Source organism: Panthera pardus, unplaced genomic scaffold (genome assembly GCF_024362965.1).
Source record: "Panthera pardus isolate Hobbes unplaced genomic scaffold, ASM2436296v1 HiC_scaffold_17, whole genome shotgun sequence".
In the NCBI taxonomy this organism is placed as follows: Eukaryota; Metazoa; Chordata; class Mammalia; order Carnivora; family Felidae; genus Panthera; species Panthera pardus.
In genome coordinates, this window is record NW_026526732.1 from 146,308,337 (window position 1) to 146,334,108 (window position 25,772).

At 44.9% G+C, this 25,772-nt stretch overlaps 1 protein-coding gene across 1 annotated transcript; it reads left to right on the top strand.

Annotated features, from left to right (window-relative positions):
* The first annotated feature begins 3,500 nt into the window (after positions 1–3,500).
* TCP11 (t-complex 11) lies at positions 3,501–24,651 on the top strand. The gene is made up of 10 exons (XM_019456838.2): positions 3,501–3,524; positions 3,849–3,986; positions 6,896–6,992; positions 13,363–13,483; positions 20,485–20,705; positions 21,663–21,799; positions 22,081–22,298; positions 22,378–22,559; positions 23,318–23,481; positions 24,220–24,651. The coding sequence occupies exons 2-10, from the start codon at positions 3,863–3,865 to the stop codon at positions 24,450–24,452; spliced, it is 1,497 nt and encodes a 498-aa protein (XP_019312383.2). The 5' UTR covers positions 3,501–3,524; positions 3,849–3,862; the 3' UTR covers positions 24,453–24,651.
* The last annotated feature ends 1,121 nt before the right edge of the window (positions 24,652–25,772 follow it).

Genomic DNA, 25,772 nt, shown 5'->3' on the forward strand with positions numbered 1-25,772 from the left:
AAAGGGCTATGTCCAGATTGCCCCCAGATTACCTAAACCTTTCTCACCCTCCTCTTGGGCTCTATGAGGAAAACACGTTTATCAAGAGTAAAGCAAATAGTTTTGACATGTGGTTCTGTACCATAAGGGAGGCTATAATGAAGTCAGCCCCGGTTTACATGACTCCAAATGGTTTCATTTAAATGTCCCACCCTGTATTTAGGCGTCCCTACCACTTTAGTTGACTGTTTATCTTCCAGTATAGTCTACTGTACTTGCAGTCTTGGCCTCTATTTAATTCCGTCTCTTACTTTTTCCATTCCATGGCCTGTCATTTACATTTTTCTTTAGGAAATGCAAATATTTATTTACAGTATTAATTTTTACTCTTGCTTAGCACTATATATTATAAACGCTGTGATATGGGTTCTAGTCCTGAATTTTCCATAAACTGGTGGTGACCTTAGCCAAGTCATTTAACCTCACTGAGTCCAAGTTGCTTTGTAAAATGAGGTGTTTTTCATTTCTGTTATTTTGTTTTGTCTTACAAAGCTGGCAGATCCATATTCAGGATTCCTCTTAAATTCTGTGGTTCTGTCCCTCTTACAGTCATCCAGGAGTATTTCTCTTACATTTTTGTCTTTGTCAACCCCTCTTTCAGAATGTCTTTGTGGGTAGGACCAACTTTCTGTATAATTGCTTTTGTGTGGTAACATACCCAGAGTAGTATTTAGCAAATGAAAACAGATCATGGTGTTGGGCTTGGGTTAAAGCTCACATATGGGGGGAGTGGTTGAGAAGCAGGAACATTCTAGCTGCAGGCCCGAGATTCCTTAAATTGCTTCTCAGTCTGGGGTGTATGAACCCATAGGGGTATATAGAGGTGTGCCAGGGTGTATAGGAAGCCTTTCCTTCTGGAACAAGAATTCTACTCCAAGATTTGAGGAGAGAAAAGTGACTCTAGTATTAAGACAAGTAGGGAAATATTGTAAATAGAAAATAAAAGTTATATGATAGCTTAATATAAAAAGGGAACCTGGGGGGTGGTCACATGTGCACTGCAATGTGAGAGGAAATGGGGCTTTTACTTCTGTCCTTGGGTTGCTCGTCTCATGCATCTTTTGAAATATGTACACTTTAATAGAGTAAAGGTGCTAAGTCACTCGAGAAGGGCATTCCTGATAAATAGTGGACAAATGTGGAAAATCCAGTTACACCCATCAGGAGAGTTTAAAGAGGGTCCTGAGGTTGAGAGGGAACCAGGTTGAACAAAGACCAAATCAGTTTTACAGTCTTGCTTGGTATCATGGCTGAAGGCTGAGTCTGAACTGATCCAAACATCTGGAAAATCTCTCACCCTTTCTCTGACCTCCAGGATCACTTGTCTGTACCCCCAGCTCGGATACTTACCATACCATTTTATGTTATATTTTCTTGTTTATACGGCTTCTCAGCTAGAATCCGAGAGGTAAGGTGAATTAAGAAAAAGTATGTGATTGACAGTCAAGCCCTTACTTGCCATGTGACTTTTGGTTACTACCTGAAATCTCTCTGATTCCCAGTTTGCTCATCTATTAAATGGTGCAAAATAACACCCACCTTGCCTACCGAACAGGTAGGATTGTGTGGAGAGCATATGGATTTGCAATGTAAAAGCATTTTGTAAATCATTAAACACAAATCAGTTATTATTAACTAAGACCCCAAAGGGAAGGTGGGTATATCTCTCACATCATCTTTCTATTCCCCTCAACTTTTAACTTTGCCTAGTTGGTTCTGATAACTATTAGTGATAAAGATCATGAAATGCTGTCCCCAGGCTGACCCTGGGAAAACTCTAATTCTTCTCTCCTACCCCCATCTTTTACTCCTTTTCTGGCTTCAGTCCCCACCCCCACCCCCAGGTGCTGCCACACTGCTGTTTCTTCCTACTGCCCCGTCCAGAGAATTTGGGTATTAAGAAGACATTTAAAGAGGCTGTGTAATATATATGCATGAACTGCCGGAGGTAATTTCAGGCATCAGCAGGGAAAGTTTTATGGCAATGCCATTTTTGTGGGCAAATGAACTGGTGTCATTCTGGAAACTTTCTCCCAGAAATAAAAATGCCCAAAAAGAAATCTGGATTTTTCTTTTTTTTTTTTTAAGAGACCCAACCTAAATATTTCCTTATGTACTAATGAAGAACCATATTTTCATTGAACTCTTTACTGAAGTTGGACAATTCCTCTCCCTTCTGAGTTTGGAGTGAAGGCCAGCCTGTTTCATATTTGACATCTCTGAGGGAAATACCAGGAAAGGTTGAGGAGGGGGTAATGGGCAGATTTAGCATGTACTAGTTTAAGAACTCTTCAGCTAAACAGTAACTTTACTAGGCCATTCCCTTCGTATCTGCCTTGGCCTCAGAGAAGAGTGGGCTTTCTTAACCAGAAATGTTTTCAGGGGCACCTGGCTGGCTCAGTCAGTAGAGCATGCAACTCTTGATCTCAGGGGTTATGGGTTCAAGCCCTATTTAGGTGTAGAGATAAGAACGAGAGAGAGAACTGTTCTTGGGCCTTTTCATAATTTTCCCCTTCAAAATGCATGAATTGTGCAAGAAAAAGCCACATTCCACACTAACAAAGCAAGGGTTATAATAACTTGATTTCTTACAGGCAATACTTTCATCTCATGTTTTATTTTATTACTTTAAATCAAGCTTTTGTTGTAAGAAACAAAGTCATTTAATAAAGAGGGGTAGGGGTGTACGGAGTGGATGCTTTCTTTTCATTTTTTTCCCTCAAAGTTCAGGGATTGGAGGGGAGGGTGGTCGTTCCAGGTCCTCACATCACTCCAGGGGCAACAGGGCAGACCCGTAACCAACGGACTTGGAGCCAGGAGCGAGGGCCAGCCCTCCAGGTCCAGGATGAGCCCAGGCCAAGAATTCGGTGGAAGAGCCTACACTGCTGCCCAGCTCCCATGCCTCCACGGACCTGGACCTCAATAGACCTGGCCAGGAGTCTCGGTTTCCACACCTGTAGAATGGTAGCATGGCCTTGCTCTCTCAAAAAGAAACCGCCCTCCTGGGTGTGGTTCTGTTTCTCGGGCTATGAGAGCAGGCAGAAGAGAAACAAAGCACAGTGCCCCTCCCTCCCTAAGCAGTTCCAGGTGATCTTTTTCGTAGGGAGCCGGAGATGCCAGGCAGAGACCAACCCCAGCGACCACGCAGGGTCTGATGGGCTTCGTGCCCACGACGACCCAGCACGAGCCAGAACGCCTCGGCCCCAGCAAGGCGGGCGGCGGGCGGCCGACTGCGGGGTGGGCACGTGATCCCGCCCGTTGCCCCAGGAGACGGGCTGCGCTTTGTTCTCAAATCCCCGACTCTCCCACCGAGCGCCCCCGGCGTGGCGGGCGGGGGTGCGCGAGGGGTTCGACCAGTCGCTTCCGCGTCTCCGTCCTGCCCCTCCCGGCTGCCCGCCCCCCCGCTGCAGTGGTACAGCCCGGGCCCGGAGGCTGCGCGGCCGCAGCCCTGACCCCAGACCAGACCGCGGGTAGCCGGGGAGGAGGTGAGCGACGGGAGCCGGATCGCCGAGAGCTCCCCCTGCTGCCGGAGCCTGAGAGGGCCTGCGGCGGTCGACCCGGACGAGGAGGGCCGCCCGCATCTCGGCCTGCTGCCTCCTCGTTGCGCGTCCAGAGCCCGACTTCTGGTTCCCCGCACCGCTCTTCTAGGCTCCTTTGTCCCGTCTGTCCCCCGAGAGGCCCCGAAGGTGCCCACCCTACTCTTTTGGTCTGTCCGGGTCGGGCGCGACGGGCCAGGCTTCAGCTGCCTGGTCGGCAATTGGAGAGTCCCCTTCCCCGACGCCAACGGCGCGTCATTTCTCCCAGTCCAGATTCCATCCGCAACATGCCGGACGTCAAGGAGAAAGTGCCTCTGAAGGACACAGGCGATGCAGAGTGCGGGTCCTGCAAGCTCGAAGCCTCAGCACCGACCGGGGAAAACGAGAGCGGCCCCAAGGACCACCCTCCCTGTAGGTCCCGCCCCGCCGGCCTTTCGCCGCTCGGGCCGGCGCCCAGTGTGGGGCCGGCGGAGAGGAAGGGCCCACGATCCTCCTGTCGTCCTCCCGTCCCTCTTGCTTTGGGTCCCCTTCGCCTGGCCTCCCACCACCCAGTCTCTGCCCACTGGCCCTAGGCCCCCTATGACCCAAAGGTCTTCAAAGAGTTGTTGTTCCAGTTAAAAGAAGTGAGCCAGGTGTGATTACTTGAATCTGACAAGATTTGACGCCGTGTTCGTTCACAGCCGTTGTCGTTGTAGTTTGAATTTGTTAAGTGGAAAATGGCGGACCCTTGGAGTAGCTTTAAAGGACCCAAGTGATCCCAGATGGAATTGTGTTCTTTTGGCGCTTCGTTGACTCAAGAGGTTACTACTGCTTTGGGCTCCTGTGCTTGAGCTCTGTACTATAGATGTACTTTTATGTTCCTATTGGGTCACAAGGGCTCTCCCACACTTCGGTAGGTCCAGCCTCACTAGGACGCATCCTGCATTTCTCTTATGATAATCTCTGGAGAATTTAAACAGGCATCACTCCGAAGACCTGTCCACATGCAAGAGTTTAACCTGAGTTAAATTCTTGAAGATTGAAATGGGAAAAATTAGTTGAACGCCCTACTAAGTTGAATTACACTTGTTTCTCCTATAGCCACATGGGGGCGCTGCTGGCTAACAGAATGGGCCCAAAGTGGCAAATTGGGTGCGGTGAAATTTATTTAGCTATGAATCTGATATGGGGGTGGAAGTCAGTATTTTGTAAATACAGTGTAAACAAGTTCTTCAGGTGGCTGGATTTTAAAAATCTGCATTAGTTGATTTTACCTCTCATTTCTCTCTCGGCCCGCCCCTTTCCTGAGTTTTACAGCTGTTGGGAGTTGCACAGCGCCACCAAACTCGTGAGCAACAACAATCTTGTCAATGTTATGAACTTTGACTTGTAGTTGGAAAGTGTTTCTCTGTGTGATCTTTCAGTCCTTCAGTAAGCTGCTGTAGCTCACTCTCCCTTTGAAGATCTTCTCTTCTCATTTCGCATTAGTGAATTAGGGGATGGTCCATTTACATATTTGACTGTGTTTTGCCATTTTGGCTGACCCTAAGGACTTCAGAGGGGCTGCAGAAATAAAGGGAACTTCCAACCCTGCATGTAAGGTTCACTTCATCTTTATGTTTACCTAAGCAAGGGCTCAGTGGCTTTTTGGTAAATTTGCGATCACCTTTTTACCCATAAATTTTTTATTTAATTTTGAATTTTGAGATATTTCAACTTTGTTGAAAAGTAAACAAAAAGCGCAGTCGATGTCCACATTGTCAACATTCTGCCACATTGCTCTCTCTCTCTCTCATATATATTTATGTATTTTTTTCTTTTTTGCTGAATATATATATACACACACATTCTGCCACATTGCTCTCTCTATATATACATTCTGCCACATTGCTCTGTCTCATATATATGTATGCATTTTTTTTCCCTTCTTGCTGAGAATTAGAATAATGACTACCTCTAAAAACTTCATCATGTATTTCCTAAGAATAAAGGCATCCTATGTAACCCTTTTTCTACAATAACTGTCTTTCCTTTTTTCTTTTTTTTTTTAATAGACTCCTGGCCCTGAGATCAAGAGTCGTGTGCTCTACCCACTGAGCCAACCAGGCGCCCCTCCTTTTTACATTTTGAATCTTCTTCCTTATGGAAAACTGGATCATTTACAAAAGTATAGTGACTAGTATCATGAACCATATTTACTCATCACCCAGCTTCAACAAAGATCAACTAACTCATGGCCAATCTTAGTTCATTTATATCTGCTCCACATCTTGGAATCCGAGACTTTGCTGGAAACAAATTATGAAGTGATGTTGAAAGAGAATGGGAAAATACGACTTAGCTGTGTGCAGCTTCGTTTCACATACAAGTGATCATTATAACTCTCATGCCTGTTATGTGAGAATGTTGTCAGCTGGGTCTGTGCTAAGACTTTAGAGCAGTGGTTCCCAACAGCTAGTGCTGGTTTGTGACAAAATTCCTAGCAATATTTAGTGAAAGAAAATAAAGATGTTGTAATGAGTTTTTTCCTAAAGCTAAATTGATTCAGTGTAAAGGACTACTCTTTATTCTGACAATATTCCCGTTCTGGTTTTTTGTTCTTTTGTTTTTTGGTTTTTTTGTTTTGTTTGTTTGTTGTTTTTGTTTTTGGTTTTTTGTTTTTTTTTTTTTAGAGGTTATTCTGTTATGAAATGATGGCTTGGTGGTGGTAGAGTGGATTTTTTATTTGCTTAGTTGCTGGTCTCACTGTCCATACTTGGCAAAACAAAAGTTGTCCGTTGCTCAAAAGTCTTTTTTGGAAATGTGATTAGTCTGTGCAATCCTAACATCTGGGAGCTACTGCTTTATGAGACCAAATGACATTGGTGCAACTCAGTACCATCTATATGGAGATGTTAACTCTCATCAGAGGCTGGAAGAGGAGAGTAGACTCAGTCCCCTTAGATAAATGTTTATTTTTGCAAATCACGAATCATTGTTTCTTTGCTGCTTTCATAATCATTTGGCTTGTTTGTTATTTGTAAAATAGCTTCTTTGTCCTCCCTTACCCCCACACTGGACTATTCCGCGAGGCACTGAGGCCTAGGACAGTTGGCTACAACATGCCCGACTACAGGCACAGGGCCTGGAGTTCAGGAAACAGAAATGACTAGAATGGTTGAATGAAGTTTGTGTAAGATCAAGTTGATGAATCTAAATTTGGGGCCTACTCAGAGTGAATCTCTGAATAAAATAGAAATTTAGGCTTGTGTCCACCATAAGTTGTTTTTTTTTTTTAATTGAGATAGAGTTGATGCATAACATGGGTTTCAGATGTACACCATAAATTCTTTGTATCACAGGTCCAATAGATACAGTTGACAACGTTTCTAAGCTGAACCACAATATTGGAATGAATCGTGATTTCCGCATGGAAGAAAAGGTTTTACCTCCAAGCAGGTACTGATTTTCTGATTTTCCCATTTTATTCATCCTGCCATAGGTTTTAGCACTAATGTCTTCTGACCAGACTTGAAGCATTTTTATTTAATAATACAGTCAATGCTTTCTCAATAAAACTGGAAAAAATACAGTGTCTGAATATAAACCTTAAGAGGTCTCAACAATTTATTTATTTTTTTAATTTTTTTTTTTTAACGTTTATTTATTTTTGAGACAGAGAGAGAGCATGAACGGGGGAGGGTCAGAGAGAGAGGGAGACAAAGAATCTGAAACAGGCTCCAGGCTCTGAGCCATCAGCACAGAGCCTGATGCGGGGCTTGAACTCACGAACCGCGAGATCATGACCTGAGCTGAAGTCGGACACTTAACCGACTGAGCCACCCAGGCGCCCCCCCCCTTTTTTTTTTAATTTTTTTTTTAAGAAGTCTCAACAATTTAAACAGAAGAGTAATTATTAGTATTAGAGAGTCAAGAAGCAAATGTTATTTAGTGAATCAACCACAGTAATTACTATTGGAATGTTGATTTTGGGACCCCCCACTAATAATAAAATATCAATAGAGTGGATTTCAGATCTTCTTTGATGGGTGTGGAGGAAGCAGCCTGTGCTGCTGGCTGTGCTGTAGGCTGGCTATTGTGGCCATCAAATGATCCCAAAGCTTGGTAGCTAAAACCATGTTCGTGATCTCACAGTTTGCGTGGGTCAGAAATATGGGCGTGGTTTAACCGTGGGCCTCAGGCTCAAGGTCTCCCTCTCATGACGTTGCGGTCAATGTGTTGACTGCTGGCCAGAGCCCCCCTCAGTTTCTTGCCACGTGGCAGCTGGCTTCCCTCTGAGTGAGAGAGTAAGGGTGTGAGAGATGGTGCCCACGACAGAACCCACAGTCTTTTGTTGCCTCATCTCAGAAGTGCCTCCTGTTGCCTCTGCTGCGTTCTGTTTGCTAGAAGGTGGGTGCTGAGCCCAGCCCACCCTCCGGACATGAGATGACACCAGTGTGAATGCCAGGAATCCTAGATCTTTGGGGTCATCCTCCCGGCTGCCTACCTTATAGCTCCTTTCAATTACTCTCTTAAGTGACCGCAGATTAAACAGGCACAGATAAAATACTAGTTTTCTCATAGTGGCGTTTTCAATTGTCTTTTTGGCCGGCTCATAAATCAGTTTATTTTAGGAATCGGGATCAGAACTCTGTTGATAAATAATGCTCCCCCACCTCCGTCAAGCTTCACTTTGATTGTTAGTTATATTGGCAGTGTAATAAATAAGAACCATCTGGTAAGTGTGAATTAAGTGGCTCTGCTGGTTTATTGGCAGTTGAATGGGTAAAATCGGTGTCAGATTTTAAAACGGTTCTAATTTCCCACCAATGGATATGTGAGGGCAGCTGTGATTAGCTTCCTTAACTGGTTTTGTTATGTGGCAGCTTCAGGGAATCTGTGACTAAAGGGCCATTCTCTGTCACAGGCTGTTCCCCTCCCTCCTCTCTGTGCTCTGATTTGCCCTTGCCTGGTACCAGTGGGGGTCCATGCCAAGCACAGCTTCTATGGGAACGGGTTTTCACCAAAATCCACATTTCCTAGCATCTCTCTCACTGCTTAGATGTGTTTGTTGCTTGAAGGGGAGGAGAAAAGAATGAAACTGGGAGTGAAGGTCTGCCAAAGGGGCAGTAGTGAGACAGTTGGGGGGAGGGTGGATAGAAGAGATGCCAGAGGGAGAAATGAAACAGGGGAAATACTATGATTCAGAGCTGGGTTTTCACGTAAGGTAACACCAAATTCATATCAGGAAAAAGGTTGAAATAACAGTTAGAGGTCACTCATTATTGGCAATTGGCTTCCCTTGTGCATAGGATGGTGTTCGTGACAATTGCACATTCCGAAGGGAAATCCCATGTTTGGGCATTCATTCAATAGGTGTTATATTGAGTCGTTATGTGGTAGGCAAAAATGGGGAGTGCTGGAGAGAGAGAGATCGATAAATAAGGTACTGTCATTGCTGTTAGGAAGCTTTTGTAGGAGCGACAGTTGAATAACAGTAAAGACTGGTAAACTCACTCATAGTTGTGTATATAGAGTTTCATGAGAGTCCTCAGTTGCTTAAGGAGGGTCAGAGAAGATTGGCCCACAGAGGAAGACTTGAGTTGCTTATGAAGATTTGAGCTGAGTCTTAGAAGTGGAATAGATACTTTCCAGATGGTCTAGGTGTGAAAGAATGCTCCTGGCCGAGGAAACTATGTCAGAGGCAAGAATATAGTATGTTCTTTACAAGTACCTTGGTGTGGTTGAGCACAACATACTATGAGATAAGAGGAGATAAAGTGGAAAAGGAGAAAGGAGACAGAACAATATCCAGATGGGTCCAGGTAGTGGTTTATGTTGCTGAAGAGGGGAAGCCCCTAGAGGACTTTAAATGAGCATGGCATCGTGATCAGAACTGAATTTTAGGAGTATTTTATTTTATTTTATTTTATTTTATTTTATTTTATTTTATTTTTGAGAGAGAGTGCATACATGCATATTGGGAAGGGGCAGAGTGAGAGAGAGAGAATCTTAAGCAAGCTCCTTGCCCAGAGCAGAGCCCAGCATGGGCTCCATCTGACGACTATGAGATCATGACCTGAACTGAAATCAAGAGTCTGATGCTTAACTGACTGGGCCACCCAGGCGCCCCAAGAAGTCCTTGATTTTAGAATGAATTGGTGGAGAAGAGATTGACAAGGGACAAGACTGAAGGCAGGGGGACCAGTGAATAGGTTACTGCAGTCGTCTGGGTGAGAGGTGCTGGGAGGAAGGAATGGATTTCAGACACATTTAAGATGCACAGTTTATGGAACTCGGAGATGGATTGGTTAAGTAGGATGAGGAGAAAAGAGTTGAGAACAATTCTAATGCACCTTAGACCATTGGACAGATTATAGTTGGTTACCTCTGATGATTGGGAATGGTGTGTTGGGAGAGGAACTTTGACTTTTTGTTCTTTTTCATCTTTGTATTGCTGAATTTTTGTTTTACAAGAAGCATGCATGACTACTGTATTTTTCGGGGGGGGGGGAGATGTTTAATTCAAGAAAACCAATAGCAATGACTAGGTACAGCCTCAGACTTTTCAAATGGTTCCTTTTCTTATGAGTTTAACTCTGTAGATTTAGAGACATCATTTAAATAAACTTTCAGAGGAAAATTAATTCCTGTCGTTCTTTTTTTAAATTAATAAACATTAAAAAAATTTTTTTTTAAATTTTTTTTTTTCAACGTTTTTTTATTTTATTTTTGGGACAGAGAGAGACAGAGCATGAACGGGGGAGGGGCAGAGAGAGAGGGAGACACAGAATCGGAAACAGGCTCCAGGCTCTGAGCCATCAGCCCAGAGCCTGACGCGGGGCTCGAACTCACGGACTGTGAGATCGTGACCTGGCTGAAGTCGGACGCTTAACCGACTGCGCCACCCAGGCGCCCCTAAACATTAAAAATTTTTAATGTCTATTTATTTTTGATAGAGAGGGGGAGAGTATGAGTGGGGAAGGGGCAGAGAGGGAGACACAGAATCCGAAGCAGGCTTCAGGCTCTGAGCTGTCAGCGCAGAGCCCGATGTGGGGCTTGAACTCAAGAACCATATCATGACCTGAGCTGAAGTTGGATGCTTAACCAACTGAGCCACCCAGGTGCCCCAACACATTTTGTTAAAGTAGTTTTGTTTTCCAGAAAAATGATTGGAAAGTACAAAGTTCCCACATAGCCCCTCTTCTGCCCCATTGTTTATATCTTGTAATAGGTCACTTGTGACAATTGGTGATCTAGTATTAATACATTGTTATTAACTCAAGTCCATAGTTTACATTAGGGTTCATTTTTTGTATTATATATTCTATGGGTTTTGAAAAGTGTGTAATGTCATGAATTCACCATTTTTGTATCATACAGAGTGATTTCACTGACCTAAAAATCCCCTGTGCTCTACTTGTTCGCCCTTTAGTCCCTGCTCCACGAATCCTTGGCAACCCACTGATCCTCTTACTGTCTCTGTTGGTTTCCAGAATGTCCTATAATTGGAATCATACAATATGTAGCCTTTTCAGGTTGGCTTCTTTCATTATGTAATATGCATTTAAGATTCTTCCATGTTGGGGCGCCTGGGTGGCTCAGTCAGTTGAGCGTCTGGCTTTGGCTCAGGTCATGATCTCACAGTTCGTGGGTTCGAGCCCTGCGTTGGGCTCTGTGCAGACAGCTCAGAGCCTGAAGCTTGCTTCGGATTCTGTGTTTCCCTCGCTCTCTGCCCCTCCCCCGCTCACGCTCTGTCTCTCTCTGTCCCTCAAAAATGAATAAATGTTAAAAAAAAAAAAAAAATGTAAGATTCTCCCGTGTCTTTTTGGGGCTTGGTAGCTTATTTCTCTGTAATGCTGAATAAAATCCCGTTGTCCAGTTGTACCACAGTCTGTCTGTCCACTCAGCTACAGAAGGACGTCTTGGTTGCTTCCAGGTTTTGGCAATTACGAATCAAGCTGCTATAAACCTCCCTGTGCAAGTGTTTGTGTGGACGTAAGTTTTCAACTCATTTGCTTAAATATGGAAGAGCACAGTTACAAGAGTATGTTTAATTTTGTGGGAAACTGCCAAACCATCTTTTAGAGTGGCTGTACCATTTTGCACCAGGAATGCATGAGAGTTCTTAGAGTTGCTTAACATCCTCACCAGCATTTGGTGGTGTCAGCATTTGGGATTTGGGGCATTCTCATAGATATGTATCATTACGTCATTGTTGTTTAATTTGCAGTTCCCTGATGAAATGATGTTGAGTATGCTCATTTTTCATATGCTCATTTGCCATCTGCATGACAACTTTGGCGAACAGACTTGAGTGTCTGTTCAGATCTTTCCCTGTCTTAAAACTGGGTTGTTCTCTTCTTGTTGGGTTTTAAGAGTTCTTTGTCTATTTTGGATACTAGTTCTTTGTCAGATACGTGTTTTGCAAAGATTGTGCTTTGTGTTTTCATTCCCTTAACAGCATATCTCACAGAGCACAAGTTTTCCAACTTGCCAATTTTTTTCTTTCATGGATCTTGCTTTTGGTGTTTTATCTAAAACGTGGTTGCCAGGGGTGCCTGGGTGGCTCAGTTGGTTAAGCATTTTACTCTGGCTCAGGTCATGATCTTGCAGTTCACAAGTTCGAGCCCCACGTTGGGCTCTGTGCTGACAGCTTGGAGTCTAGAGCCTGCTTCAGATTCTGTGTTTCCGTCTCTCTCTGCCCTTCCCCTACTTGTGCTCTGTCTCTCTCACTCTCTCAAAAAAATAAACATTAAAAAAATAAAAACAAAAATAAAAAATACAAAAGGTCATTGCCAAATGCACAGTCCACCTAGATTTTCTCCTGTGTTATCTTCTGTGTTATCTACATTTTACATTCAGGCCTGTGATCCATTTGTGGAAGGTACCAGGTCTGTGTCTAGACACATTGTTTTTGCATGTGGCTGTCCAGTTGTTCCAGTGCCACATTCTGAAAAGACTGGTCTTTCTAAATGGAGTTGCCTTTGCTTCTGTTTTTTTGTTGTTGTTGTTGTTGTTTTTTAAGGGAAAGAAATGATGGATCTTTCTGGCCCTCATGACTGGCTACCTGGTAGTACCAGTGAGATTGGGAATACAGGAGGAACAGGTTTGGAGGGAAGATAGCAAATTCATGGGGCACCTGGGTGGCTCAGTCGGTTAAACGTCTGACTTTGGCTCAGGTCACAATCTCGCAGTCCATGAGTTCGAGCCCTGCATCGGGCTCTGTGCTGACAGCTTAGAACGTGGAGCCTGCCTCAGATTCTGTGTCTCCCTCTCTCTCTGCCCCTCCCCCTTTCATGCTCTCTCTCTCTGTCTCAAAAATAAATAAACGTTAAAAAAAATTTTTTAAAAAAATAGCAAATTCAGTTTTGGATCTGTTGATTTGGAAATACGTATATTCGAGTATTATCAAAGAAGGAAAATCCTGTTTTTCATTTTAGGACTGTAAGAAAATAAAAGATCATTTAGTTCATCACTGTATGTATACACAAATGGAAACTAAGTCACATATTATCTAGGTTAGATGCAACGTCAGTGCTAAAGCTGGCCTGACATGTCTTCAGGATTCTTTGTGTTGCAGGGCGGGGAGGGCTGCTTGGAATCATGAAGAGCCCTTCTGAGAGCTTTTACTGATGCCCTTGATGACATCCGAGTCTGGCCCCAGCTTGTCAACTTTGCTACAGTCTAAACACAGTTCCTGGCCTTTCCCTGCCAGTATAATCGTCTTTTGTCATATCAAATGCTGTTTGTTTGGGGCTTAGGAGATAATGACCTTATAACAGTTTTTGGGTAGTGAAAGTAATTTGCTCATTTAACCCTCTTACAGTTTGGAAGGCAAGGTCAAGGAGACAATGCATAATGCCTTTTGGGACCATCTTAAAGAACAATTGTCAGCTATTCCCCCAGACTTCAGTTGTGCTCTTGAACTTCTGAAAGAAATTAAAGAGGTGAGTGACAGACTTTCCATTTGTAAATGTGAATGTCCTAGACATCTCCAAGGTCATTGGAATGTCAGTGGCTAGCAGATCCTAACTGAACATGGCCCATGAATCAGTCTAACCAGTAGATGGAAATCACACAGTTTCAACAAGGGAGTTTTTTATTTACTTACTTATTTTTTTTGAGAGAGAGAGAGGGCACAAGTGAGCGAGAAGGAGAGAGAGAAGCGGGGCTCAACCGAAGGGGACTTCTGTTGACCTGAAGCAGGGCTTGAACTCACAAACTGTAAGATCATGACCTGAGCTGAAGTCAGATGCTTAACTGACTGAGCCAACCAGGCACCCTCAACGAGGAAGTTTTAATATAAAAATTATTATGGGGCACCTGGGTGGCTCAGTTGCTTAAGCATCCGACTCTTGATCTCAACTCAGGTCTTGATCTCAGGGTTGTGAGTTCAAGCCCCGTGTTGGGCTCCACACTGGCATGAAGCCTACTTAAAAAAAAATTATTGTAACACGGAATTGGAGAAACAAGATCTTTGAACTAGTGAGAAGCAAAGAAAACTAAAGTATACTAAGATATCAGATCTAAGGAGAATATATTATGCTCCTATGGCTGTGCCAGGGGAGGCTACCAGCCTGTGGGCTGCTGACCACTGGGCACTGCAGGACCTGGGTGCTGCAGCAGGAGCCTGGCCCTGGACAGGTAGACACTTGCTCTGCAGGAACTGAGCCCCAGAGAAGCCACTCAGGCTGTGGGAGCCAGCTACTGGCAAAGCCACACACACACACACACACACACACACACACACACACACGCGCACACACACTGCATAATGCCAAGTGAGGATTCCAGAACCAGGAAGGGAAGCTCTCGCCTTTTGCAGTGTCTTTCTAGTATGTGGTGGGCACATCCTAAGGTGTCCCCCAGTGATCCATGCCTCTGTATAATCCCCTTTCCTTGCTTGAGTGGACGAGATCTGTAGCTTGCTTGTAACCAATAGAATATGCAAGGATGATGGGATGTCTGTCCTAGAAATGCATTTCACTATGAAAGACCCCATCTTAGCAGACTGGAGAAAGTCTCTTGCAGCCTTGAAGAAGCAAACAGGTGTGTTGTGAACTGCCCATGGAGAGGGTCTCATGGCAAGGAAATGCAGGTGGCCTCTAGGATCTAAGGACAACATCCGTCTAACAGCCAGTAAGAAGCTGGGGCCCTCAAGTCTACAGGTGGAAGGAGACGAATTCTTCCAGCAATTGGAAATGAGCCTGGTGACAGCTTCCTCTCCAGTGCAGCTTCCAAATGGTCATGTAGGCCAGACAACACCTTGACCGCAGCCTTGTGAGACTCTGGACGAAGGACCCAGCTAAACTGTGCCTGGGCTCCTGATCCACAGAAATTGTGAGATGAGAAATGTGTGTGCTGTTTTAAGCTTCTAAATTTATGCTAATTGGTTAAGCAGCGCAGAAAACTAATAGTGCCCTCTACAGATGAGGCTTAACATTGTGCCACCTGGTAAAGGAAAAATATTTAAGGGACTTACTCATTTTCTCAGAGCAGAGAAAAAAATCATGGACTTGGAACTGAGAGACAATAAATTGACAAATGTTACATTCCATTCCTGTGGCCGCTCAGCTTCCACATGCACCCTTCCACACACACTGCAAATTCCTGAAAAGAACTCTGTTTCTACCTATTAAGATACAGCTGTCTTACAAGTTCTCGTTCTTTCCATAAAATGAGACTCACATTCCCAACAGTTACTGTAACCATTGCTATCTGTATTGCTCCTCAAATCCAGCCACAGTCCTTCTGAATATTCTGTTACCTAAAGTCCAAATTGTAAGGTTAACTTTCAGTAACCGATCTGTAAGATAATAGAAGGAGAGAGAAGAACACGGTTAGCATATACAATATACCCATACTTGTAACAGGCAAAGAGAAAATCTATAGTTTTTGTTTCTGTAGTTGGTCACAAGGCTATTGTTGACCTATGGCTTCCTGCTACTGTTGATTCCATATTTCTCTTGTCCACAGCCAGAGCCTCAGCGGTTGGGTTACTTTACATGCTAGAGTGACCCAAACCTTCATCGCCAAAGAGACTGAGTCCTTAAAGCAATTTACTGTTGTTTGTATGCTGTGGTTTTCTGTTAACCTTTATTATTAGGTGTGGAAGTACCAAGAGGAACCTCAGAGAATCTTCTTGCCCTCATTGTGTAGAGCACCAACCTGGTTTCCTCTCCACAGCCAGGTCATTTGCTCTAGCCAGTAGAAGAACTCCTTTTTTCAGCCTATTGGTTCAGTGGTCTGAGGAGCTCAGAATAACCAGGTGCAGCCACATCTTCTGATCGCCGGAACCAATGCCAGCTGAGCATCAGCAGAGCCTAAAGTTAGCAGGATGGGAAACAAAAATTCTCCAAGTAGGTTATTAGGTACGATAGTAAGAGAAACCAGTCCTACCTCCACTCCCTGATTCCTAGGACCATGTTTTCTGGCTTTGGGAAACTATACCATATGATGGTCTTTGATTCAAAGACTGTATTGCATCTTATCAGACAGAACCTCTTCCTTTCAGGGTTTTGTCCCTCAACTCATGCTGTAATCGAGTCAATAAGCCATTCCAGTTTTCAGTTAAGGCCTGTTGATTCAAGGGGGAGGTGGGTATGAACCCAGTGCTGCACTTCCTTTGCTAGAAGATGCATCCTTGATCAGATGGGGCAGGACAGTGGATAAGACATTCTATGAGTACACAGATGTTGGTGCTGATAGAAGCGTTCACACCCATATCCAGAATATGTGTCTGTTCCAGTGAGGATGAATCTGTCCTCTCCTCGGTGGAAGAGGTCCAGAGAAATCATCTGCCACCAGGTGAGGTGGTTGGTTGAGCCTCACTGGGGAGTGGCGCCTTATTAGGGGCTTTGTATTTTTAAGGATTTTTAAAATTGTAAACATATGTAACAAAATTTTTACCATTTTAATTTTTTTTTCTTTTTTTTTTTAAGTAGGCTCCATGTCCAACCTGGGGCTTAAATTCATGACCCTGAGATCAAGAGTTGCATGTTTTATGGACTGAGCCAGCCAGGCATCCCACTGTCTTAATTATTTCTAAGTGTTACAATTCAGTGGCATCACGTACATTCCCAATGTTGGGCGACCATCATCCCATCCATTTCCAGAACGTTCTTATCTTCCCAAGCAGAAACTGTACCCATTAATAGTAACTCTTCATTACCTCCTTCCTGCAGAGTCTGGTATCCTCTATTTTACTTTCTGTCTCTGTGTGTTGACTATGCTAGGTACCTCATATAAAGAGAATCGTATGATATTTGTCCGTTTGTATGTGGCAGATTTCGCTGTAGCGTAATATTTTCAAGGTTCATCCATGTTGTAAGCAAGTGTCAAAGTTTCATTCCTTTTTATGGCCAAATAAAATTCCATTGTATAGATACACTACATTTTGTTCATCCATTCATCTGTTGATGGACATTTGTGTCGTTTTCACATTTTTGCTATTGCGAGTTGTACTGATTTGAACATTCATATACAAGTTTTTGTTTGAACACCTATATTCTGCTCTTTTGGGTACATACCCAGGGGTGGCCTTGCTGAATCATCTGGTAACTCTGTTTGAGAAACCACTAAACAGTGGTTTCAGTGGTGGCTATACCATTTTACATTCCCACCAGCAAGGCATGAGAGTTCCAGTTTTTCCACATTTTCCCCAGCTCTTCATTTCTTTTGTCATTATAGACATCTTGGTGGACATGAAGTAGGATCTCACTGGGGTTTTGATCTGTACTTCCCTGGTGGCTAGTGGTGTTAAGCATCTTTTCCTGTGCTTGTTGCCCATGTTCTGTGTCATCTTTGGAGAAATGTTGATTCAAGTCCTTCGTCCATTTTTAAATTGGGTGGGTTGTTTGTTGTTGTTATAAGAGGTCTTTACATATTCTGGATAGTAGCCCCTTGTTAGGTAAATCTTTTGCAAATACAGTCTCCCATTCTGTGGGTAGTTTTTTCACTTTCTTGATAATGTCCTTTGCACAGAAGTTTTAATTTTGGTGAAGTCCAATTTATCTGGCTTGTTCCTTTTGCCTTTGGTGTCATATCTTGCCAAATCCAGGATTATGAAGATTTATCCCTTTATTTCCTTCTAAGAATTTTAGGATTTTAGCTCTTCGGTTTATGTCTTTGATCCATTTTGAGTTGTTTTTATAAGATGTGAGGTAAGGGTCCAACTTCATTATTTTATGTGTAGCTTGCCAGTTTCCCCAGCACCATTTGTTGAAAAGACTGTCCTTTTCCTAGTGAATGGTCTTGGCATTGTTTTAAAGAATCATTTGGCCATATATCCAGGTTTTATTTCTGGACTCTGTTCTATTATTTTGCTCCATAAATCTGTCCTATCCCAGTATATGCTTGGTCTCCTATGGGCCATTTCATCTGATGATCGATTGCTGTGGTGCAGGCCTAATCATATGGTTAGGTAGGTCAGACAACACATGGTTCTTCCTGGGAAGCACAGGCCACCTGGCCACCGAGTGTCTTATGGTGAGGTGTTTACTTCTGCAAAAGCCCAGAGGCAAGCCAAAAACTGTTTCTCAAAAGGCAAATAGCGATTTGCAGAAGAGGGCATAGACTTGCTCTAAAACTCTAGAGGTCTGTGCTGCGATGCTCTTACTGGTGCCTGCCAGAGGCTGTGTAACAGCATCCTTACCTGCCATGGACACTTTAAGTATCACTGAACCTGTAGGATCATGTGGCCCAAACGGTACTGCAGCTTGTATGACAGCCTGGACTTGCTGCCGTAGGGACTACTCTCACTCTGGTTCCCGCTTGAAATTGGAAACCTTAGGAGTGACCTTAGATGAGTGTTGCAGGAGCAAATTCACTTGTGTATGTTGCCTCGAAAACCCAGAAAGGCCTGCAAGTGTTATGCCTCTTTTTTCATGGTGGGTGGTGTGAGGTACCACGACTTGTCCTTCACCTTGGAGGGGTTAGCTAGACAATGTGCAGACCACCGAAGCTCTAGCAACTTTGCTGGGGTGGCAGGCTGCTGACATTTTCTGGGGATTATCTGCCATCCTGTAGTTTGCACGTCTTCCTGAGGCATCTAAAGTCCTTGCTGCTTCCTGCGCCACAGATCCAACGGGTCTGTGGCCTTTTGAGTTCACACGTCACCTGTGCTACAAGTTTGGTATCTGTTAGGGTCCAATCAGAAGAAAGGACCCAGAAAGTAATGTGAACCAAGAGAAACCACAGTACCGCAGGAACATGCTGTGGAGGCGCCCGCCAGAGCCAAGAAGGCAGGCCTCTTCCTCCTTCAGGATCTCTCCGGCTCCCTCTGCGAACAAGACTTACCATTATGCTAGCCGGCAAAGTAAAAATACTTCAAGGGCCTGGCTCTGTTTTCCCAAAGTAGGCCCTGGAGGGTACACTTGGCACTGAGAACCTCCCGCCGGTAACTGGCATAGTTTACCATTTACATGTTTTTTGGGTTTTTTTAGTGTTTACTTTTGAGAAAGAGACAGTGTGTGCGGGGGAGGGGCAGAGAGAGGGGGACAGAAGATCAGAAGCAGACTCCACACTGACAGCAGAGAGCCCCATGTGGGGCTCAAACTCACGAACTGTGAGATCATGACTTGAGGCAACGTCGGCCGCTCAACCAACTGAGCCACCCAGGTGCCCTGACCATTTGGATAGTGTGGACAGACTTGTATTTAAGACGAGTCCGAACAGGTGGGAAACGTGGTACCACACAGTACTCCTCTCAGTTACACAGGTATGCGTTGAACCTCACCCTCACCCCCACCATGTTCTCTATGTTACAGAGGTACAGGGATGAACAGAGTCTCTTTTCACAGGGAACTTACATTTTGGAGTTAATAGGCTATTTCCAGTGCCCCTTAACTGTTCCTTGGCCTATTTCTTCCTCGCCCTTTGAAGTAAAATAATCTAAAAAATGTCTGCTTTTTATTTTTTATTTTAATATGAAATTTATTGTCAAATTGGTTTCCATGCAACACCCAGTGCTCATCCCAACAGATGCCCTCCTCAATGCCCATCGCCCACTTTCCCCTCCCTCCCCCCATCGACCCTCAGTTTCTTCTCAGTTTTCAAGAGTCTCTTATGATTTGCCTCCTTCCTTCTCTATAACTTTTTTTCCCTCTTCCCCTCCCCCATGGTCTTCTGTTAAGTTTCTCAGGATCCACATAAGAGTGAAAACATATGGTATCTGTCTTTCTCTGTATGACTTATTTCACTTAGCATAACACTCTCCAGTTCCATCCACGTTGCTACAAAAGGCCAGATTTCATTCTTTCTCATTGCCAAGTAGTATGCCATTGTATATATAAACCACATCTTCTTTATCCATTCGTCAGTTGATGGACATTTGGGCTCTTTCCATAATTTGGCTGTTGTTGAAAGTGCTGCTATAAACATTGGGGTACAGGTGTCCCTATGCATCAGCACTCCTGTATCCCTTGGGTAAATTCCTAGCAGTGCTATTTCTGGGTCATAGGGTAGATCTATTTTTAATTTTTTTTGAGGAGCCTCTGCCCTGTTTTCCAGAGCGGCTGCACCTGTTTGCGTTCCCACCAACAGTGCAAGAGGGTTCCTGTTTCTCCACATTCTTGCCAGCATCTATAGTCTCCTGATTTGTTCATTTTAGGAGTGTCTGCATTTTAAATTTAAGAGTACCTCATCACTGTGTGATGTGTGTATTTTATATTGTTCTTGGTGTTTCTTTTTACCACACTCCTTGATTTTACTTGTCTCTTTATCTCATTCTGCCTAGAAAAGGATGCACTGTTGCTATATCGATCCCCTAAAGCCTTGAACTCTTATCGGCCTCTCAACAAAGATAAATAATGTTCTCTAGGAAATTTAGGGACCCCGCTTCTTGGTCCCTAAAAGACAGGCTGACGTCCTTGACTGAAGGGGTTGTCCATTAGGGAAGGTTCGGGGCTTTGCACAGAAAGTGACTCCCTTTGATTTCTTTCCTGGGCAGATCTTGCTCTCACTGCTGTTACCACGCCAGAACCGCCTAAGAAGTGACATTGAAGAAGCACTGGACACGGAGCTCCTCCAGCAGAAGGCAGAACATGGAGCTCTGGATGTCCCGCATCTCTCTAAGTATATTCTCGACACGATGACTTTGCTGTGTGCGCCAGTTCGAGATGAAGCAGTGCAGAAACTAGAGAACATTACAGACCCTGTTTGGTTACTGAGGTGTGAAACTTGACTGCCGTCCCTTGAAACCTGCCTCAGTCCCTGGGCCAGGAAAGTGGGGTCAGACACCAGATTATAGCCCCTGTCTTGGCTGGCTCTTCCCTACTGAAGACCAGACTAATTCCTCTCTTTTCTCTTTGCTCGCCTATTAGCAATTTCCCCGCCCCAAATGGCCTTAGGTTGGTTGGGCCTCCCGCATAACATCCTATCATGAAACATTATATAGAGTATGTGTTCAAACATCTTTTCCTTAGGCTTTCACAGTGTGAGGGGACAGGGATGGGAGGTTATTCCTATATAATAGCTAAAGAAAGCAGGACCCAGACAGTTAAAAAAAGAGAGAGAGGAGTGAATGGCCTAGAAATGGCTTCAGAAATAGCATCACCTATAATCCCTATTCCCAGAAAGATTCATTAGCATGCTGGTATATTCCCCTTTGCTGAATCTACCTTTTATTTATTATTATTTTTTAAATTTATTTTGAGAGAGAGACAGCACAAGTGAGGGAGGGGGGGGGGAGAGAGAGAGAGAGAGAGAGAGAGAGAGAGAATCCCGAGCAGGCTCTGCACTGCCAGCACAGAGCCTGATGCAAGGGTTCGAACCCATGAAGCCATGAGATCATTACCTGAGCCGAAGTCAGATGCTTAACCAACTGAGCCACCCAGGCGTCCCTGACTCTACCTTTTAAAACAGACAACAGAATGATCATGTGGAGAGAGAGCTAGCCTGGAGGCTTCAAGGTCCAGAGACTTACCAGTTCCTCACTCCGCCATTCACTTACTCTGGGCCTTGGGTCGTGAGTCCCCTCATCACAATGTTATCTTCTGTAAACTTAGGAGGTGGGACTAAGTTAGTTTTAGAGCTTCTAACTCTGGAATACAGTGATTTAATGACACTTTCTGTAGGTTCCCCTCTCACTAGATTTCTTTTCAGAGTATATTTTATTTTCTATGTCAGGGGGATCTTCCAGGTCCTGGGCCTGATGAAAATGGACATGGTGAACTACACTATCCAGAGCCTTCAACCCCACCTGCAGGAACATTCCATCCAGCATGAACGGGCTATGTTCCAGGAACTCCTCAATAAGCAGCCAAGTATGTAAATAACTCGAGGGCAGGAGTGGAAAGATATGATCTTGGGTCTGACTGCTATGATGTTAGAGAGTATTTTGCCTCTTGGGAGCAGAAAATTTCTTCCTCAGGTAGCGGGAGGGAGAAGGAAGAGTTGTCTGAGACAGACACCCTCCACCCCTGCTGCCACCAAAGCTCTGATTTGTTGACCAGGAGCATATCTTGAAGAGAACCTTAGTCTTGGAGCTTTAGGGATGCGGATGCTGAACACATTTCCCCACTTCCCCACTCGCTTCCTATCACAGGCCTCCTCAGTCACACCACCAAATGGCTGACCCAAGCAGCGGCAGACCTCACCACACCACTTCTGACTTGCCCTGACACTTCTGACTCCGCCAGTGTGGCCAGCTCCTCTCCGAGCGAGGCAGCCATCAGCCCTGAGCCCCTCAGCCCTACAATGGTGCTGTCCCAGGGTTTCCTGAACCTCCTTCTCTGGGACCCTGAAGATGAAGATTTCCCTGAGGTAGGTCTGTGGAGGGCATCGCCGTGTTTTGTGTTCAGGACCCTCATCTCCTGACAGCCTGTTCTCCCTGCTCCCCCAGACCCTGCTGACGGATAGAACACAGCTGCAGGAGCTCGAGTCCCAGCTGAGCCAGCTAACCATCCTGGCCTCAGTTCTGCTGGTAGCCAGTAGTTTCTCTGGCAGCGTGTTGTTTGGCTCACCCCAGTTTGTGGATAAGCTGAAGCATATAACCAAAGACGTGATGGAGGAGTTTAAGTCCAGGTGAACTGCACAGATTTTTTTAGGGTAGATGGTAATTGTGGTACGAGAACATGGACAGGTCGTGAATGATGCTGACAGTTCTACCACAGACCACAAAGATTGGGACCATCCACAAAGACTGTTGATGTCTTTCCATAATGGTCTTGAGACTTGTGACAGAGAAAAAGAAAGCTTTCTTCCAAAAAGGGTAGTGTGGAGGATAGTTTACTACATAATGATTCATTATCTTGTTTGCTACAAAGCAGTCATTGTCTCGCTGAGTGGACGCCAGTGAGCTGGGCTTAGGTATATCCAGGAGTGTTGATTGAACATCCCCTGTGTGCAGGGGTCACACCAGACGACACAAAGGAATCAGAAGGCCAGGTCTGTCACTGTAATTGGTGATAGTAGGACATGTGACCACAGAAAATGTCCAAGAAAGGGTTAAAATTGTATATACACATACATAAATAAACTCCATAGGGCCAAAGAATTCTGAGTGGATACCAAACTCACGTCCAGAGTTGACTTTGTAGTTTGTCTTGTTTCCTAAGAAGCAGAACATGGTATCAGAGAGAACAGTTGGCTTCTGGACCATAGTAGTGAAGATGCTGAGCCTACCCACTGGGCCCTGCTGCTACCAGGGACTGGGGTGAGGGCAGGAGGATATCTGGGGGTCTCCCTCCAGTGGGCCCAGCTCCTGGTGTGGGGCTTCCCTGGCTCTGGGCCTATGCCAGGGCCATCCGCTGGGTACCAGCTTACTCTTCTTCATGGTGTAGGCCTGAGGAGGCTATGCAGACTGTGAGTGAACAGGTGTCTCAGGAAATCCATCAAAGCCTCAAGAACATGGGCCTTGCTGCTCTGAGCAGTGAAAACACAGGGTCTCTGATAGGACAGCTCCAGAACATTGCCAAGAAGGAGAACTGTGTCCGCAGTGTCATTGGTGAGTATGCCTGTGGGGATGGTGAGAATGTTCTGGTGAGAGGTAGATCCCATCCCTGGAAGTCAGTTACTAAACCATTTAACAATAAAAAGCATGACCATTGGGCGAGTCACTGTTTAGGCTTTAGTTTTTTCAAAATGCTGGGTTGAGAAGATATTCCTTTTAGTTTAAAGACTGATTCTTGTTCTAAGGAAGATTTGCATCCAGGAATTCATGACTTCTGAGTATGGCATGCTGCCCAACCAACCTGGTTAGGTCATCCCTGGCCTTCTGGGTCGTTTCCTGACTGTAGTCCAAGACATGTGACATCTACCCCCCACGTCCCAGCAATAACAAATTGATGCTGAATTAGCCAGAGGACATTTTCCCATAGCAAGGACTTATCCCTGTTGGAATGGAGGGCATGAACTTGACCTTGCTCTTAACCTCAGCCATCCGAAGGATTGGTCTAAGATCCTCGTGATAAATACTCACTAGGATCTACTGATAGATGCTTAGGTAATCTTTTGAATAGTCTAAAATTTACTAGCCCACTAGTTTGTGATCTTTGCTATGTCCTTGGGAGCCAGAAAGCAGCCCCCTTCCCAAACAAAACAAATTTCCTTATCTCTGGGTGAGTGGGTCGGCTAGTAAATATCTCAGTTAACTTGGAGCTTGAGTGAGTAGAGTTGCAGGGGTAATGTTGCCCCCTGAAAGTTGTTTGCCTTTGCCCTACTCACTGTCGTCTCCTGCTCACAGATCAGCGGATCCATTTGTTTCTCAAATGCTGTTTGGTCCTTGGTGTTCAGCGATCTCTGTTAGATCTCCCTGGAGGCCTTACCGTCATTGAAGCAGAACTGGCAGAATTGGGCCAAAAGTTTGTCAGCCTAACGCACCACAATCAGAAGGTGTTTGGCCCGTACTACACGGAGATCCTAAAAACCCTCATCCCTTCCACTCAGGCACTGGAAACAGAAGTGGAGTCTCTCTGATAGCACCAGCTCAAAGCCCTGGCGCCTTGGACCCAGGAGAGCTCCTTATCACTCTCCTGGGGTGACATCACCACTGACCATCAGAGCAGGAAGCCCTCCTCCCCTCCTGCAGCCAGTACACCCAGGGCTGTAGTGATCAGCATGTAAACACCAGCTGGCCCAAACTCATTCATTAATAAACTTCTGAACCACAAGCAAACCTCCACTCTCCTGTGCTTCAGCTGTGGCTGAGCCCTGTGCTCTGGGCCCCCAACTAGCCGAGATGCCAAAAGACCCCCAGCTTTTCCTCTGCTGGCCAGGGGCTCCCTTCAGCATGCAGAGCTGAGAAGCCAAGACACTCGGGTGCTGGCATTATTTCTCTAAGGGTAAAGCATTTCTCTGAGGGCTCTGAGAATCTGTAGGATTATCCAAAATGTGACTATAACGGCTTCTCTGGAAGTCAGAAATTTTTGTCCAATTCAGCTCAGGATTGGGTGCGGTTGAAATAGGTTACTAGAAACCTCATTTCTAGTACCAGATTCCCCTGAAGATTTCAAATGATGCAACAAGAAATCAAGAAATAGTAAGAGTCTATTGCAGGTCTGCAGCAGGGTGAAACTGAGGCTGCATGCAGATGATATTGGCTGCTAGCAAGCATTCTGTTGAGGCAGGTTTCAGAGTTCGTGGGATTTCTCTCTCTGGAATATCTAGAGTTTATTGTTGATCCTGTTCTCCAGCTGCGTGAATTTCCTGTTCTCTCATCTCTAAGCTTAGACACCCCGTTCTTACGGAGGTGACATGGGCATTTAGAGGTGGTACAGCCTCCATTCTTCCTACTTCCTGTCTGGAACTGTAATGGGCAGGTGCGTTGTGAGCTCCTGTTGGCATCACCAATGAGGGAGGTTCTGGGAAGGGCCTGGGCTTGTCCCCTGGCATCATAGAGCACCACCATTCTCAGGCTGGCTGCACCAGAGCAGCCCTAACCTAGTAGAGCGAAATGAGGAAAATGTTCCATTTAGATTGGCCCTTTTCAAATAATGGAGAAGAGGGGCGCCTGGGTGGCTCAGTCAGTAGAGTGTCTGACTTTGGCTCAGGTCATGATCTCAGGGTCCGTGAGTTCGAGCCCCGCGTCGGGCTCTGTGCTGACAGCTCGGAGCCTGGAGCCTGCTTCAGATTCTGTGTCTCCTTCTCTCTCTAGCCCTCTCCTGTTTGTGCTCTGTCTCTCTCTGTCTTTCAGAAATGAATACATGTTAACAAATATATAAAATAAAGTAAAATAAAATAAAATAATGGAGAAGAGAAAATGAAAATTCACTTATGTGCTCTCCAGGTAATGTGAAG

Coding starts and splice junctions, on each gene's coding strand:
- TCP11 (XM_019456838.2), top strand. CDS start 3,863: ATGCCGGACGTCAAGGAGAAAGTGCCTCTGAAGGACACAGGCGATGCA. Junction 21,800..22,080: donor ACTCCTCAATAAGCAGCCAA/GTATGTAAATAA, acceptor TTCCTATCACAG/GCCTCCTCAGTCACACCACC. Junction 23,482..24,219: donor CTGTGTCCGCAGTGTCATTG/GTGAGTATGCCT, acceptor TCCTGCTCACAG/ATCAGCGGATCCATTTGTTT.